Here is a 15708-nt window from a genome sequence, read left to right on the forward strand (position 1 = left end):
CTCTACTGAACAGATTTTAAATTGCTCTGTTGCTTCTTTTTTTGTGTAGAAGACAGTAACTGATCCTGACAGCAAACTAACTTGATGAATTAAGCTATGTGAAACAGATCATTATACCATCTTTTAGTAATGATGCAGTAATATTTTGCACTAATGACCCTTCATCCAAGGATAGGGAAACTGAAGGATTCTTTAAACTAAGGAAGGGAAAGGAAGAGGTGTGATAAACCTCAGAAGAAGAGAGCATTTGTCACTCCCTTTTAAAAGCACTGATAAGATTTTGAATTAGGAATTTGGATTTCTTTATATTATTCAGCAGACCAGGTCCCGTTTCTCTTGATGTTGAAGTACTCAAGAACGAGATGTATTGCTCTTACTTGGAGAACCACTTCAGATGCTCTTTCTAAAAATTTGTGGGTTTGTAAGCATAGTTTTCTGCTTTATTTCCAGTTTTCCCTTCATTTTAGAATTGGCAAACACCTGATTTTCCTTTGACTAATGTTTTGAGGTACCTTTAATAAAGAATTTGATTAAAACTATCTATTTAGCATCCCTTTTATAATAAGTTTAGTGTTTCTGGATTTGAAGGCTTCCAAGTAATTTTTAGTTCTTTTCTGTGTAAATTAAATAGCTAACCCTGAGAGAGAGAGATGCAGTCACTCTGATGAGGTGATTATGAATTCTGTAGTCATGTTGCTTCAAACCTGAGGGCTGGGCAACGAGGAGCCCATTGCTGGGCATTAGAACACTTTGCTAGTGAGAAAAGGAACCTGAAACAAAGTGGCTGTGTGACTCCTGATTCCCAAGAGTGATTCATGCCAAAAGTTGAACTAAACCAATATTTCAGTGACTTTCTTGGGCCTTGATGTAAGTTTAAGGCTTAGGCTTGAGTTTTGTATTTTTAGAAGTACAAATGGATGGGGTGATTTGGTTTACAAGAGTTTTTATAATGAACTTCCTAAAAAAAATAAATTGGAAGAGGTTTTGCTTCTTGCTTTTCCTGCTAGTAGGTGCTTTTCACTTGCAGTTACCAAACTGTCATGTTCATGGACATCCAGTGCTTCATTTTCTGAGTCACTTTACCTGGGAGGCATTATTTTAGAGGAACCACTGAGGTGTGGGTTCACTGACAAAAGTACAACCCCAAATGATCCTGATGACTGACTGAGGTGATTGTGTTCAGTTTTTCCCTTACTTGCCTTCTTTCTTAGCCTTAACCTGACAGCACATCAGCAGAGTACCTATTACTGTGCCATCTCTGAAACCAGTAGCAGAACTGGAGAAGATGGAGATGAGTGAAGGCACTGTAAAGCAGGTCTAAGTGAGTATCAGCTAGGTATATCAGGGAGCTGTAAATGGGATCAATTTTTACAGTAAAATTTAGCAACTTGTAACAATTTCTGCTGTAAACTAGAGTTTGTCACCTGGTCAGAGCTGGTGAGAAGCCTGCAAATGATAGCCAGGTGTCCCATGGAAGCAGATATTAACATTACTGTACTGAGCATTCCTGTAAAAAAAAGGAAGATAAATGCTCATAAGGGTTTCTTACTATGTTGTATTCACAATGAGGTATGAATATGGACTCCAATGAAAATAAAAAAATACCTGAATCTTACTGACAGAAGCCTAAATGGCAACAAATTCTAACTTGAAGTCAACCCATACTGCCTGCAGGTCAACAGGACAATTCCAGGGTCAGAGGGAGAGGTGATACTGGTGAAGCCCCAACTGAAATCTTGCTCTTGTGGTCAGCAATAATTGTATTTAGTGGTATGGTGTGTAAAACAGTCACAGGGAGCCTGGGATACATAGGATGTGTCTTCTCTTTTGCCTTTGCATACCTTTCCCATGGAAGAGAAAGATGAGTAGGAGAGAAGCTGTGATAAAGTTTTATTGAGAAATGCTACTTATTAAAACAAAAAGTTATTGAGAGCTGCTGCTTACGCCTCCTTTCTGATAATGCCATGAGGGTAGCCAGTGTGTGTCATTCCCTCCTGGAAAATTATGATAGAGTGTGATTCTCTCTAATGGCTGCTTTGTTTCATTTTTCTGAAATGCCACATTGCTGGTAGGATGAGAGCCATATACATACAACCTGTGCTCACAATCTGGGCACTGGCATAGCGACGTTGCATTGCTAAGCAACAGTTGGCATCATGCTGTCTGCTAGAGCTGTTTGTTCCCTGTTCATCTGATTTGCCTGAAAAATCCAGCATATAGCTCAAAGTTTAAGGAGTAGAAAAGACCAGCAGATTGATACTTTGTTTTGTGCAAAGTTTGTCGTTTGATTTATTAGTAAAGCATTAAATATTCCAAGAAATGCTGTCAGGGAGTGCTTTGTTCATCCCTAAGGTGGTGAATCCTAATTCTCTTGATGCCTTGCAACAGGATGGCTGTTGTGTAGAGCAAGGCCAGTTTCCTATACAGCCAGCAGCATCAGATCTCCCCAAATATTGCATGAAATAGCTCCATTTCATATGAATGTGCATCTTCGTATGAGTCGATTGTAGGCTCCAAAGAGGTCTTAATTATTCTCAATTATTATTTCCTCTAGTACATACATGCAGTATAGGATAACCTCAAAAGATGAAGAATTGTGCTCTGGAGAGCAGTATTGCTAGTCCTGGATTTTAAATACCTTCTTTGGTTAAGGGGAGGCTTTCTTTGCTGTTTCTGCAGATGCCAATTGTATACTTGCTCAGAAAAAGCACTTTAAAAGTATAAATAAAAATCCTGATGCAAGATACCACTAGTCAGGCAGCTCCAGGTGACAACCTGTTGTTCTAACTCTTGCTTCATTATTTACAATACTAAGTGAAATTTGTTGCTAGACTTGCTAGCTAAACATCAGATATGCACTGAAAATTAATTTTCTTTCCTTTCTTGATTTGTAGGACCTAAGTAATTTTTGTTTAGTATAAGTGTGGGGGCTTTTGGTTTGTGGGGCTTGTTTTTGGTTTGTGGGGGTTTTTTTGGCTTTAAGTTTTTGGTTTTGTGGTTTTTTGGGGGGGGGGTTTGGGGTTTTTTTGTTTTTGTTTTTTAAACTTTTGCTGGTCTTGTGACTGTCCATTCTCTGTAACTACAGCGAATCATACAGTATTCTTAATTTCCAGTTTTCATTAATGACATTTCCAGCTACTCAGTGATGGAGGATGATTATTGCAGTAAATTTTGACCAAGTTATTATGGTATATTTTGGTCAAATTCAAGAATAATATTATTTTGTTGGGACATTTCCTCTGTCTAGTAGATCCCATTGTAGCATATGTCTTAATTTTCATTCTCCTTTGGTTTCATTCTTTGCTTCCCAGTATATTTCATATACCACATTTACTTCCTTAGATGTTAATATATCCTTCATTTAATAAATAGTTATACTGTACATATTAAGTTCTCCTTATCTTTTTAAGTTATTTCTCCTTATTCGTGCTGCTCTTTGCTAAATCTGATGTTCCTTTTTTAATGTGTCTTTCTGGTACTTCAGTCTGCAGAACAAATGTGTTGTGCCATGAGCAGCTGTAAAACTGTAAAACAGCAAATGTTTTGCAGGGAGCTGATTGCTTGTGTGAGTCTGTTCACAATCCCCACTGGTATGATCTGTGCAGATGCACAGCCACGTTTTCTGATCGTAGCCATGAACCAGAAGACTGAACTCTCTTCTTCGTACTATTTGCTAGTTGACTTTTCAGTGAAGTTCAGCATCTCACCACCAGCAGGGGACTGGAAATGCCCCTTCACTATTTTGTTGAAAATCATTCTTAAGCAGCTGATTTTTGGTCTTGAGGACTTGTTAGATAGTAAAGGTTAGAGCTAAAGGGAGCCTCAGATTGAATATTTTCAAGTTGCAAGTTTCTTAAGCATTTTTTTTCCTGACAAACATGAATTAACAGGGGCTGTCAGCCTCGAGATATTCAGTAACATTTTTAGGTGCATTATTGTCAAGGTTTTTGACAACTTCCTCCAGACTTTTCCTTCGGTATCATTCAGAAAACATGTTATTATTCTCCTTATTATTTTTAATTATTATTCTTAATCTTATCACTTTAAAAGACCTTGTTGCTTGTGGAGGATGGTGAAAGGTTTTTTTCCTTATAGAGGAAATTGTTTTGCCAGGACCTGAGCTATGTGATGTATGCCCAAGTTCTGGTAACATGAGTCATGGCATTGAATGATGCTAGCTGTAATTTTAAAAAGTAATTTTGGGGGCACCTGGAAAATGATGGAGTTGTTTGTTGGTGGGAAGAACAGGACAGAGTGACTTCTACAATAGGACATAAGTTTGCACAATTTCAGAATATTTGATATGCACAGTCTACTTCTTCATGGTTGACTTCTCGGTTGGAAAGCACCGTAACTCATGTGTTGCCTGTTTTGGGATGACAGGCCCATTGCACCACATAAAAAGTTTGAAGTGTAGAGAGTGAGATAACAGAAGAATCAGAAGTCAAATATTTGTGTTAATCTAATGATATATTAATATTTGTTTCCTACCTACAGGAAATCTGTCCAGTCTAAGTCGTCTTGGCCTGAGGTACAATAGGCTGTCAGCAATTCCCAAGTCCTTAGCAAAATGCAGTGAACTTGATGAACTGAACCTGGAGAACAACAACATTTCTACTTTGCCAGAGGTGAGAATTAGAGGGAGTGGATTTGGAAGGGAATGTTGTAAGGCACTGGTGTTTTACAGAGGGATTGGAGCATGTGAAATTGTTTCATCTTGCGTCATAGTTCTGAGGACTACCCTTTGCTTTAATCTACATGTGTGTAATGGAAAGTACTGCAATTCTGTACCTATTAGGTGTGCCTGCTATAGAAGAACTGGTGCCATACAACTTCAGTAAAAAGGAGAGCAATGCTTGTGGTTGAATCTGCTGTCCTTAGTCTCTAGAAAATATTAAATCAAGAGTCCAGGTTCCTACCATTCAAACCAGCTAAGAGCTTGTCAGTGTTTCTGTTTCATGGATGTAGGAAAGAAGTAGAAAAATGAGAAATGGTATATCTCTTTCCCATCTAATTCAGATAAGAATGACCTTAAAGAGAATGGGTAAAGCTTGTCACAGCTACTCGGCCTCAGCACGCTTGTTTTAATGTAGGAAAGTGTGCTTTTGATACCGATGAGATGTTGTCTGGCAACTTCTGTCAGTTATAAAACATAAAAATCTGGATAATTTTTTCATTTTCCAGTGATCTCTGGGGATCACAAGAGAGAGATGAAAATAAACCCATTTTAGTTTTATAGTAGCTGCACTTGATTATCTTATCTGGGTCTCTCTTGCTTCCAGCTTAGGGTGGGACCAAGAAGAATGTCCCCAGTTAGAAGTTTTGTAGCCACTTTGTCAGTTTCTTTTAGTTGCGTGTTCTCTGATCAGAGTGCTTTGCTAGCTCTGGGGTGGAGAGGTAGAAGGTTCTAGTCCCAGGTGATTCTGTATATTTTTCTATACTCTCCTTAGATTTCTGTGAAAGGTGCCTCTGTAGACTCCATTTCACAGTCCTGGATAGCTGCAGTATTTGGTTACAAACCAAATTTTAAAATACAGCTTTAATGTTTGCAGACTTAAACTATTTCAGCTGCTGGTTATACCTTTCATCCCGATTGTCCTTTTCTGAGTTTCCCAAGATGGATTTCACAGGGCAGCTGAGTGTGAGGTACTTGGCTGTGTACTGCAGGCTTCAGGCTTCTCATTTTAGAGAAAATGTTGGACTTAAAGCATTAGCACCTGGGCAGGATTGCTCTGGTGACAGAAAAAAATCTGTTGTGATAGAATCTTATTTTGCATTTTGCTTCCATTGCTTTAGAACTGTTTGGAGATGAAGGCTTCAGGACACAACATAGAATTTTATTCTGTTCTCTTTTAATGGTGGTCCAATCTGCTTTCCTAAGCTATTAAATAATTCTAAATTATTAGTATCAAATAATTAAGAATTTATCTAAAGAGGTGTATAGAAAACTATACATGGAAGAAAAAAGCAAAACACATTTGGAGTTAAGCATTCATACTAACAAAGTGCAATAAATAACTACTTACCTTCAGATAAATTTTTTAACCTGTCAACGATAGGCAGAAAACAGAGAATTTAATAAATATTTGTGTAAAACTAACTTAAGAAAATGCTACTGACTTCAAGCCATCAAGCTGCTTTTAAGATGAGAGCTAAGCTGTCTACCTACCCCCCAGACGTGCTGTAAAAGCAGCTACGGTGTAATTACAAAAAGCTAATGTGAGGGATGATTACTTGCTTTAAAATATGTTCAGTCATAATGCAAAACTCTGTGGCTGTGCTGCCTTCATCACATATATTTGCCAACAATATGTTAACACTTAAGCTGCTACCTCACAGAAGTGTATAATTTATACTGTAATCTGTTTAAAGTAAAACATTATGTGCTATAATACAAAGAACTGTATTCGTAGAAGAAACTTCTGAATTTCAAAACGTAACTGAAGCTGTGCTGACACAATGCCTAATAAATATTTTATCTTAAAAGGATGGGCTGGGAGAAGGCAGCACTGCCACAGCTCTCAGAGATACAAGAGCATTGTTCTCTATGTAGTGCTAAAGCTCTCTTACTTCCCTTCAAGTGTGTTTAATTACTTCAGGCTATTAGAGTGTATTAGCTAACATTTTTAATATTTCTTTGTGTGGAAGCAGACTTCAGAAATGGCTTTTTGAAATGCCAGGATCCATTTGAAGCAATAAAGTGTCTCTGTAACAGATCTGAGGGACTGCCTAACCCTAAGACAGAAAATATCTGTTAATCTAAGTTTATCTAGAAACTGTATTTCCTAATCAAAGATTATACTAGTTAATGATTTGGTTAAATTAACCCTGATTTGAGGATCCATTATTTTATCTTTAGAGGGAGAATATCTTCACAGCTATTTGCTAAGATAACATGAGAATTTTATTTGAACATTTAAAGTTTTTGTCATGAACCATAGGCAAATCCTTAATCATGTTTTATTTAAAGTAGTGTTAATAAACAATTCAGAAAAGTAGCCGAAGTTTTCCTGGTGAAACAGCAAACTCGTGTTCTTAAAGCCTTTACAGTGAATGTAGCACTGAAATTGCAATCTGGAAATACTGACATTACAAGTATGGTTGGAATCATTATTTTGCTGCTGTTCTTTCCTAAATGCAGATGCTGCATCATTTATGGTATGTAATGCCACACATCTCAAGTTTCTGTAATACTTAAACAAATAGGGCTGGCATAGTAATAAGTCAAGGTGACACTAAGTAATTTGGATCTCATTACTCATCCCCACATTTTAAACAACATAAACTCTGAAATAAACTCTGAGATCCAGGGTGCTGAGATTTTAGAGTCTGATTAGACTATGCAGGGAAATGAGACTCAGGATTCAATGGGAAACCGTTGCTTTTTGTATGTTTGTTTTTTGTTTTTTTTATTTTTATTTTTGGCTTGGCGGAAGGGGAGAAAGAGAAGTGGAATAATAACTACTTAAGAATATTTTGGGAACAGGAAAAAAAAGAAAGGACTTTACAAACCCTTGCCTCCCCATTCCTTTTCTCTGTCCTACCTGGTTGAAAGTGTTAAAGCCTGAAAGGAAACTTCTACCAGGTGTGTTCACCTTATGGATTGTTAATGCATTAACAAAGATTTGTACTGAAGTATCAAACACCAGTTTGAGCATCAGTTCTTGCTCTTCTTTGGGCCCCACCCTCAGCTGTGAGGATACAGCAGAATGGAGCTCAGGCTGGGTGTTTATGGCCAAAAATCCACAACTGCTCTGCAGGATGGACCCTCTGCTGCTGCCCTTTGAGCTCCTCAGAGTTCTCAGGTGTAGCAATGTGTTACTAAAAAAATTCCTTTCAAATAGGAAAAGAGATACAAACCTCCTAAATTTCTGCTTATAAGTGTGATAGGTTTGGTTTTTTTCTATCTACTAGTATGTAAGGAGAAAGGGGAAAGTAAAATAAAGGCTGCTGACTGTGAGCAGGGAATGTTGCTGTTGGAAGTTTTATCACATTTAACACTGCTTTATGTGTTACAACACTTATTTAGGGGGTGGACTTGAGGGGGGAAGAACATTAGACCCATGAGAGAAAAAAGATGTATTGAAATAAATCTGTCTTAAGTTCCTGGGTGATTTTCTTCTCTCTGCAGGGTCTTTTATCCAGCCTTGTCAAACTGACTAGTTTAACACTGGCCAGGAACTGCTTCCAGTCCTATCCCGTGGGTGGCCCGTCCCAGTTCTCCACAATCTACTCTCTCAATATGGAGCACAACCGCATCAATAAAATCCCCTTTGGAATTTTCTCTAGAGCTAAAGTATTAAGTAAGCTGAACATGAAGGTGAGGCACAGAAACATGCTACTGTGTGTAAAATCAATGAGGAGCACTGTTAGCTGTTCTATGAATTCCAGCAAACTTAAGTGATAGAAGGAACGAATTGATCACACTGAAGTGGATATTGCTGCTGTCTGTACAGGGACAAATTCTGTGTTGGTTTAAAAATGCACATCAAGATGTTAATGATTTGTCTTTATTAGTCAAGCTTTTGTCACATTCTCTTAAGTATGAACATGAAAATAAGAAAGTTGGTTGCAAAGTTCTTGAATATTCACATGGGACATGAGCATGTAGAGTAGCTTATTTCTTTCCCCCTCTCTACTGTTGCAGTTTGGATTATAAACAAGATTATGGAAAAAAAAATTTTTTTTAATATATTCATTCAAAACCTAAGTTTAGAGACTTTTTAGACTGTTGTAGAACACAGAAAAAGAATCTTTAACTCTATGCTACAAACAGATGAGAAGAACTAGGAAAAACAGATTGTTTTTCTGTGAATGAGTTTGTTTCAAGTTCTTACATAATTTTAAAAAAGTAAGCAATGTATAAGGAGTAGCTAAGATGAGCTACTCCTCTAGAACACTTTCTGGCCCCTAGTTAAGATGATTTTTATATCACAAATGCCTTGGTAACTTTGCATGTTTTCCAAGACATTTTAGATTTATTTATTTTTTTTAGTGTCTGGTCTAGGTCAAATTTTGTAGCAATGTTTTGAGCAGTAAGATGTTCAGATCAATTTATATTTCCTTTATGGTATGTTTGGTGTTGTTTTTTATGTTTTGTTGTTGTCGTGGTTTTTTAGGGTTTTGTTTGTTTGTTTGTTTGTTTTTTCTTTAGCAAACTCCATGTATTTTTAGGATTCCAGCATTGCTAACGGCACCTTTATGAATTACGGTGAATTTTCTGTTCCTTTATTTCCCACCCTTTGTTGCATTCAGCAAAGAAAGGACAGAAAATGTTTTAACAACTGAGACACATGAGATATTGAGAAATTTTTCCACTTCAGTTCATATTAGTAAGATGGAATAAATTCTGTAACTTTAGGTTGGGACTGCTAAAGATGTTATTTTTATTTTTAAAATTATTTATATTAAAATATATTAAATATATTATATGTAAAATATATATTAAATATATTAAATTATTTACATTAAAATATTATTTTTATTCTTAGCCAAAAATATTTGGCCAACTAAAAACCTTATTCCTCTGATTTTAAGTATCAACTGTTTTGAAGCATTTTGTAAGCAGTTTAATTTCTTTCACTTCTTGCAAGCTCAGACCCTAACTTCTTGATATGTTAAATCACAGGACAATCAGCTGACCTCTCTCCCCTTGGACTTTGGGACTTGGACTAGTATGGTAGAACTGAACTTAGCAACTAACCAGCTCACAAAAATCCCTGAGGATGTATCTGGGCTTGTTTCTCTTGAGGTGAGAAGAGTACGAATGAACATCTAAGGGAATCTCTACAAATAGGCATTCTCTGCTTCAGGTTTAATTAATATTACTTTGGGGTCAAATGAAGCCAAGTAAATATGGGTATGCTGTTTAAATAAATGTGGTTGTTGTTAACAGTTCTCTCGAATGTTGTTCTTTAGGCTCTAGGTGAGTGTCTGCACAAAGAGCTAAACTTGTAGCCGTGTAGAAAGAAACTTTTTCCAAGTAGGAAGTTAACTGTTGTAAAGGAGATGACACCAAACTCAGCTTGATTTTTTGGAGAGACCAGCATGGAAACATAATGGATCTGAAAAATGCAATGAAGGGGTCTACAGGGGTCTACAGCCAGAGGTGACTTGAATGGGAACCTTTAGGCAGCCAGGTGGGAAATCTCAGCCTCTGAGTGGGAAGAACTTGTAGGTTGAAGCCATGAATGAAACCTGTTGTGTCCTCTGTTCCCAATGTGCCACCAGCAGAAGCAAACTTAATTGCCTTGGAGGGTCATAAAGGTAGAGCTGCTTGTTTGGGTAGTTGAGGGGACTTTCTGGCCTCTCTGAGTTGCTGGGAAAAATCAAAGCACAGTAACAAATGGCCTGTTTGAAATTGCAGATTTCCAGTGTGACTGCTGCTCTTGATCCTAATTAGTTCTGTAGTTTAGGGAAAATATTATATGGAAAAGAAAAGCTATTTAGTAGCACACTTCCCTTTAAGTTAAGGCTGTGATGGATGTGATTGGGAAGTTAGTAACTTCTAACAAGTGGATTTGCTGGTGGTCTGCCAGCTGCCAAAGCTGGAGAGCTGCATGGTCCACAGACCCACTAGCACTGTTTTGCTCTGTAATTAAAGAATAAAATACAAAGAACTATTTGGGCAGTGTTTACACAAAAGTGAAGGTTCCCACAGCAGTGTTAAGTCTGCTGCATTGCATGTAGGTAATATTTTCTGTTCCTGCCTTTGTTTCATGATACGTGATTAAAATGTTACTATTCTTATCATTCTGTGTATTTTGTAGCACATAAAGGAAGGCCACCAAAATACTCCTTGTGCTCATGCTAAGATTTTGGCATTTATTCATTTTGATTTTCACTTTGATTTTTAGCCTTGCTTTCTATTGTGTTCCTGCCCTTGGTGTTACCTGGGGCTAGTGAGAGCTGGGAGGGGTAGAAGCCAGAAATTTGCAGTCTGGGCTGGTTTAGCAGAGGGCTGTGTGTGGCTTGTGTGAGGGTCCACACTGAGTGCTCTCTCATATCCTTGTGTTTCCATGTTTCCTTGTTAAATAACTAGACAACAGCATTGTTTAAGTGGTAATTAGTTACCTTACTGGGTTGGTGTGAGGCTTGATTACTTACCAGAACTGTTCAACTTTGGAAGATAAATCTTATGCCTAGTGTAATCCCTGTTAATTTGTATGGGAAGTAATGCTCTGTTGACTGATGTTGCAAATAAGTATACTTTTCTTGAAGCTAAATATTTATGATTCAACTTAGAAAGGAGAAAAAAAAAGGATAACACTCTAGTAGGGGCCCATATGTGATAGGAGAACATTTTGAAAAGCCAGTGAATTTTAATGCAGCTTTCTCCTTAGGTACTCTGATCTGTATGTTTATGTGCTGCTGCTCCTAACCAAATGGACTATGGGAGAAGAGAAGTATTAAGCTTTTAAAGGAGGATTTGGCGAGCACAGGAACTAATGTAGCACACAGTTATGTGATAGCTATAAGGGGGATAACAAAATTATTGGGAATTCCAGGAAGAAATTGTTTTTCTTTGGTCATTTGAAGAAATAAGGTGTATTTGCACTGCACTTACTGTTATGCAAAATAATATTTGAAAGAATTTTGTCATAAAGCTATGTATTTGTGTAATTAAAAACTTTTTAAGAATGGTGTTAATCACATTTTTTAAAATCAGTTGGCTTCCATAATTTGAATGAAGCCTAATACTGGATTCCATTAGTTGAGAATAAAAAAGGATCTTGTCTGAATTGTTATCTACCAGTTGTATTGCTGAAATCCTATGTGTTTGGTTTTTGCTTGTTTTTGGTTTTAGGTTCTTATCTTGTCAAACAATCTACTAAAGAAACTTCCCCATGGAATTGGAAATCTACGGAAACTCCGAGAGCTAGATCTAGAGGAAAACAAACTGGAATCCTTGCCAAATGAAATAGCTTACCTCAAGGACCTGCAGGTGAAACAATAATGGGCTGAGATAAACATCTTGTGTCCTTTATTTACACCATGATAATTTAATTACAGCTAGTTTGATGAGGGCAACTGTTTGGGAAATGGACAAAGAACCAAAAGTTAATGTCTTGTGCAACCTCATCCACAATCTGTCTCCACTAAGTCTTTATTTCACAGATTTACTGGTTAATACTGAACAAATTTTGAAGAGTTTAACTGTTATGAGTGTAATACTGCTACAGGAGTAGCTTCTGATTTCAGTCATGTTCATGAGAGCTTTTATATTTAGGCATCTATTTTACTATGCACTATTTTATTTTTATGATTAATAATGTTTAATAGGAGTGTGAAGTGTTACTGAAGGGTAGAATTTTTTTTTGTTCAAATACAGCTATATATCTTCTCACTTTCTGTCATTCGAAGCTAAAGTCATTAAATTAATATTTAACTTTTTTTTCCCTCCCCCTTAGAAATTGGTTCTGACTAATAATCAGATGACCACCCTTCCCAGAGGTATTGGTCACCTTACCAATCTGACACACCTTGGGCTTGGAGAGAATCTTCTCACCCACCTTCCTGAGGAAATTGGTAAGATCCCTTTTTCTGGTTTTATGCAGTGTGCCTGAGCCAAAGCAGTTACTGACATGTAAGACAGACATTTACTGTGCTCATAAGTAAAGGCCACAAAATTCATATGAATTTTCTAGATTTACACATCCTGATGTGAACTGTGTGCCACAGGAACAGCACTTCAGTGTATGGTATTTATCTAGCTGAACTGTAGTGATACAAATGATGGAGTTTTTTTCAGTTCTTCTGCAAAAACCACATTAAATCTGAGTGGTAAGATTTCTTTTCTCTTCAGATTATCCTACAATTTCCATATCATTAATCACTTAACTTAATAAACGTGTCCTTGGAGAGAGAAAGGAAACACACCAGTCACAGTCCTGTTCTAATTCCATGGTGTAGACAAAAACATTGTGTTAGGTGTATACAGCTGAAGCAAACATTTCTGCTTATATTCTCTCTGCTCACACTTCTGCTCATAGACCATCATACTGTTTTTCATCTTGATGAGACAAGAAAAGGAAGTGATGAGGAGGAAATCTACAGCAAGAGAGTAATAGCATTTGTTTGGTCTACTTGAGACATCAAGAGAAAGAGGCTTTCAGAGCTTCGGAAATTGAGAAACCCCTGTTCCTTTTGGAATTGGTTGCAAGAACCTCCCAGAGCATGGTTCTGAGGACTTGAGTTAGAATCTTAAAGCTATAGCTGGTTATGGAGGAAAAAAATATGGGAGGAGTTACACAAAGCAGAATGTGGTCCAAACCAGTGATACAGATGGAGAAAGCTGGAACATCTGTCTCCCAAAGCATTAGTGAGAAGCTGTTTCAGCTTTTGCTTCTTAGTGTGAGGAGGGCCTAAAACAAACTAGATCTGAAGCTTTGTAACTGGGCTTATAAATTAGTGGAAAGAGTTTGGATACTGTGGAAACAAGCTGCAAAACTAAAGTATGAAGCTAAACTTGAAATTCTGTTGTACAAGTACAATTTGGTTATTGAAGCTGGTTGCTGTGACAGAAAATAGTTATTTTCAGATGTGACTGCTTCATCTAAAGTTATCAGCCACTTCCCATTATTTCCTAGCCTTTCCTTTTTGTTGGTTTTCCATGCCTTGTGCCCTGGCTGCTGCTTTCTCTTGTAAAAGATTGAAATACTCTTTTAGGATATATAGGAGATGCTTATAATGTGTAAGACTGGAAAACAAGAAATGTTTTTAGGAAGACTTGTATGGAGGACTTTGGAGTATATTTCAAAGATATAGACTGATTTTTTGATATTAGGTTGCTGCAGAGGAATGCAAATCTTAAGAAGAAATTAATTAATTTTCCATCTTCTGGTTAATCTGTACTTCAGTATCTGCAGTAGAGGCAGGTGGTAAAATTTGAATTTGGGAGGAATTTGTTCCATTTAATTAATTCACTGTTGTGGACAAATCTCTCCTGCTTTCTTTGTGTGGTGCACTGTTACAGATTCAGGTCTTTAATGTACAAGTTATAATTAAATAAAAGGCGTGTCAGATATTTTTATAGAGATAATACATACTGTATGGTATAAACATTTTCTAGGCTCTTCTAACTGGATAGCTCTTCAACATTGTCTGCAATTGCAAAGCATTTGGCGTAGTAGCCATGATCTCTCATTTCTCTTGTTCTATGTATTCTTTGTTCAGTTGTTATCTAAAGGAGATGTAGTAATGAATATTTTCATGGGGAAATTAAAGCAAATTGTTTCTTGCTTGGGTTCCTGTGCTTGAAAGCAGGAGTTGCGAGGAGTTACTGACTCTGTATGATACATAGGCAAGAATCTCCAAGCAGACTTAGAGCTTCTATCGAAAAGTTTTAAACTGCACAAATCAAAAAATTTGTACTTTGTATTATTTTATTTTAACCAGGTACACTGGAGAATCTGGAAGAACTGTATTTGAATGACAACCCCAATCTGCACAGCCTTCCCTTTGAGCTGGCTCTTTGCAGCAAACTGTCAATAATGAGCATTGAGAACTGCCCGCTCAGCCACCTCCCACCTCAGATTGTTGCAGGAGGACCCTCCTTCATCATTCAGTTCCTAAAAATGCAGGGGCCATATCGTGCCATGGTCTGATGCTAATCGGATTGTCCAATACACTGTACAAAATACAAACTGCATTAATGTTGTAATTGTCTGTGTATGTATATATAATATAATATATGTGACTTATATTATATTATATATATATAAATATAAATAATATAAAAAGGCAAATTTAAGACTGCATTGTGTTTCTGCTAATAGAGGAATCATAGCCATTTAGATTTTTTTTATTCTGTAAAAATGCTTGTCTAAGTTTTCTTTGCTGAATTTGATGGAAGTTGTCTGAATAATCTGGTAATACCAGTTCATTTAAAGCAATTGCCAATGAACACAAAGTTTAAATTTAAGGGACAAAAAATAGTTTTGCTTAGACTTACTTTCAGTTAAGAGAAATGTATAACCTTTATATAATGAACTTTTCTGTTTTCCTCCCTCCATTTTTTTTTTCCCAAAACCTGAAAGGGTCATGTGTCCTGAGGTTGGGATTTTCTTTTAACTTATTTGAGATTTGAAGCAAATGGTGTTTTTATATTGTTTACAGTCAGAGTAAATCACTGGATTTTGTTTTATTCTGATTTGCTCTGTTTTAATCAATCATATCTAGAATTTATATGCCTCTGCTGATGAATTTTTATCAACTGGTTTGTATACTAAAAACATACTCATCAGAACAACTGGCAGGTGAAAAGGATGCAGTTAAAACAAAAGAAAAGAAAAAATCTTGAATACCTTAAGTCTTGCTTCCCTGAGTTATCAGTTGCAGGCATAACATATCTGAACTGAGCCTTTTGCAGTTGGTCTTTTCTAGCACAAGTAAATCTTTTCAGATTGGTAAAAAATGTTCTGTATACTCAGTGAAGAGCGGTTTTCATTTTGTGAAGTACCAATTCCATGGGATCTAACAGTACAGTTAAGTGGCAAGGAAATAATATATATGTACATTTTTATTACAATGTTGAGTCATAAACTACAACAGGCAATTTTAAGGATTCCTTATAGTCCTTGTACAATAAATGAATGTGTCTTACTTTTAAACACTGCAATATATGTAAGTTTTAAGGTTGGTTAACAATGTACTATGGTTTTATATCTTGACTTGCCTTGTACCTCCTTCCATTATGGAACTTCTGTG

At 36.7% G+C, this 15708-nt stretch overlaps 1 protein-coding gene across 5 annotated transcripts in view; it reads left to right on the forward strand.

Annotated features, from left to right (window-relative positions):
- Positions 1-15611, forward strand: part of SHOC2 (SHOC2 leucine rich repeat scaffold protein) — a 62818-nt gene extending 47207 nt beyond the window's left edge. For all 5 annotated transcript variants that reach the window (XM_030453292.1, XM_030453294.1, XM_030453296.1 and 2 more), the window contains exons 4-9: positions 4498-4628; positions 8132-8320; positions 9629-9751; positions 11807-11944; positions 12411-12528; positions 14398-15611. In XM_030453292.1, coding sequence (XP_030309152.1) covers positions 4498-4628; positions 8132-8320; positions 9629-9751; positions 11807-11944; positions 12411-12528; positions 14398-14606 — 908 coding nt within the window. In that variant the 3' untranslated portion in view covers positions 14607-15611. The remainder of the gene's footprint in view (positions 1-4497; positions 4629-8131; positions 8321-9628; positions 9752-11806; positions 11945-12410; positions 12529-14397) is intronic.
- Positions 15612-15708: the final 97 nt, after the last annotated feature.

The sequence above is a fragment of the Calypte anna genome, chromosome 6 (genome assembly GCF_003957555.1).
Source record: "Calypte anna isolate BGI_N300 chromosome 6, bCalAnn1_v1.p, whole genome shotgun sequence".
Classification (NCBI taxonomy): Eukaryota; Metazoa; Chordata; class Aves; order Apodiformes; family Trochilidae; genus Calypte; species Calypte anna.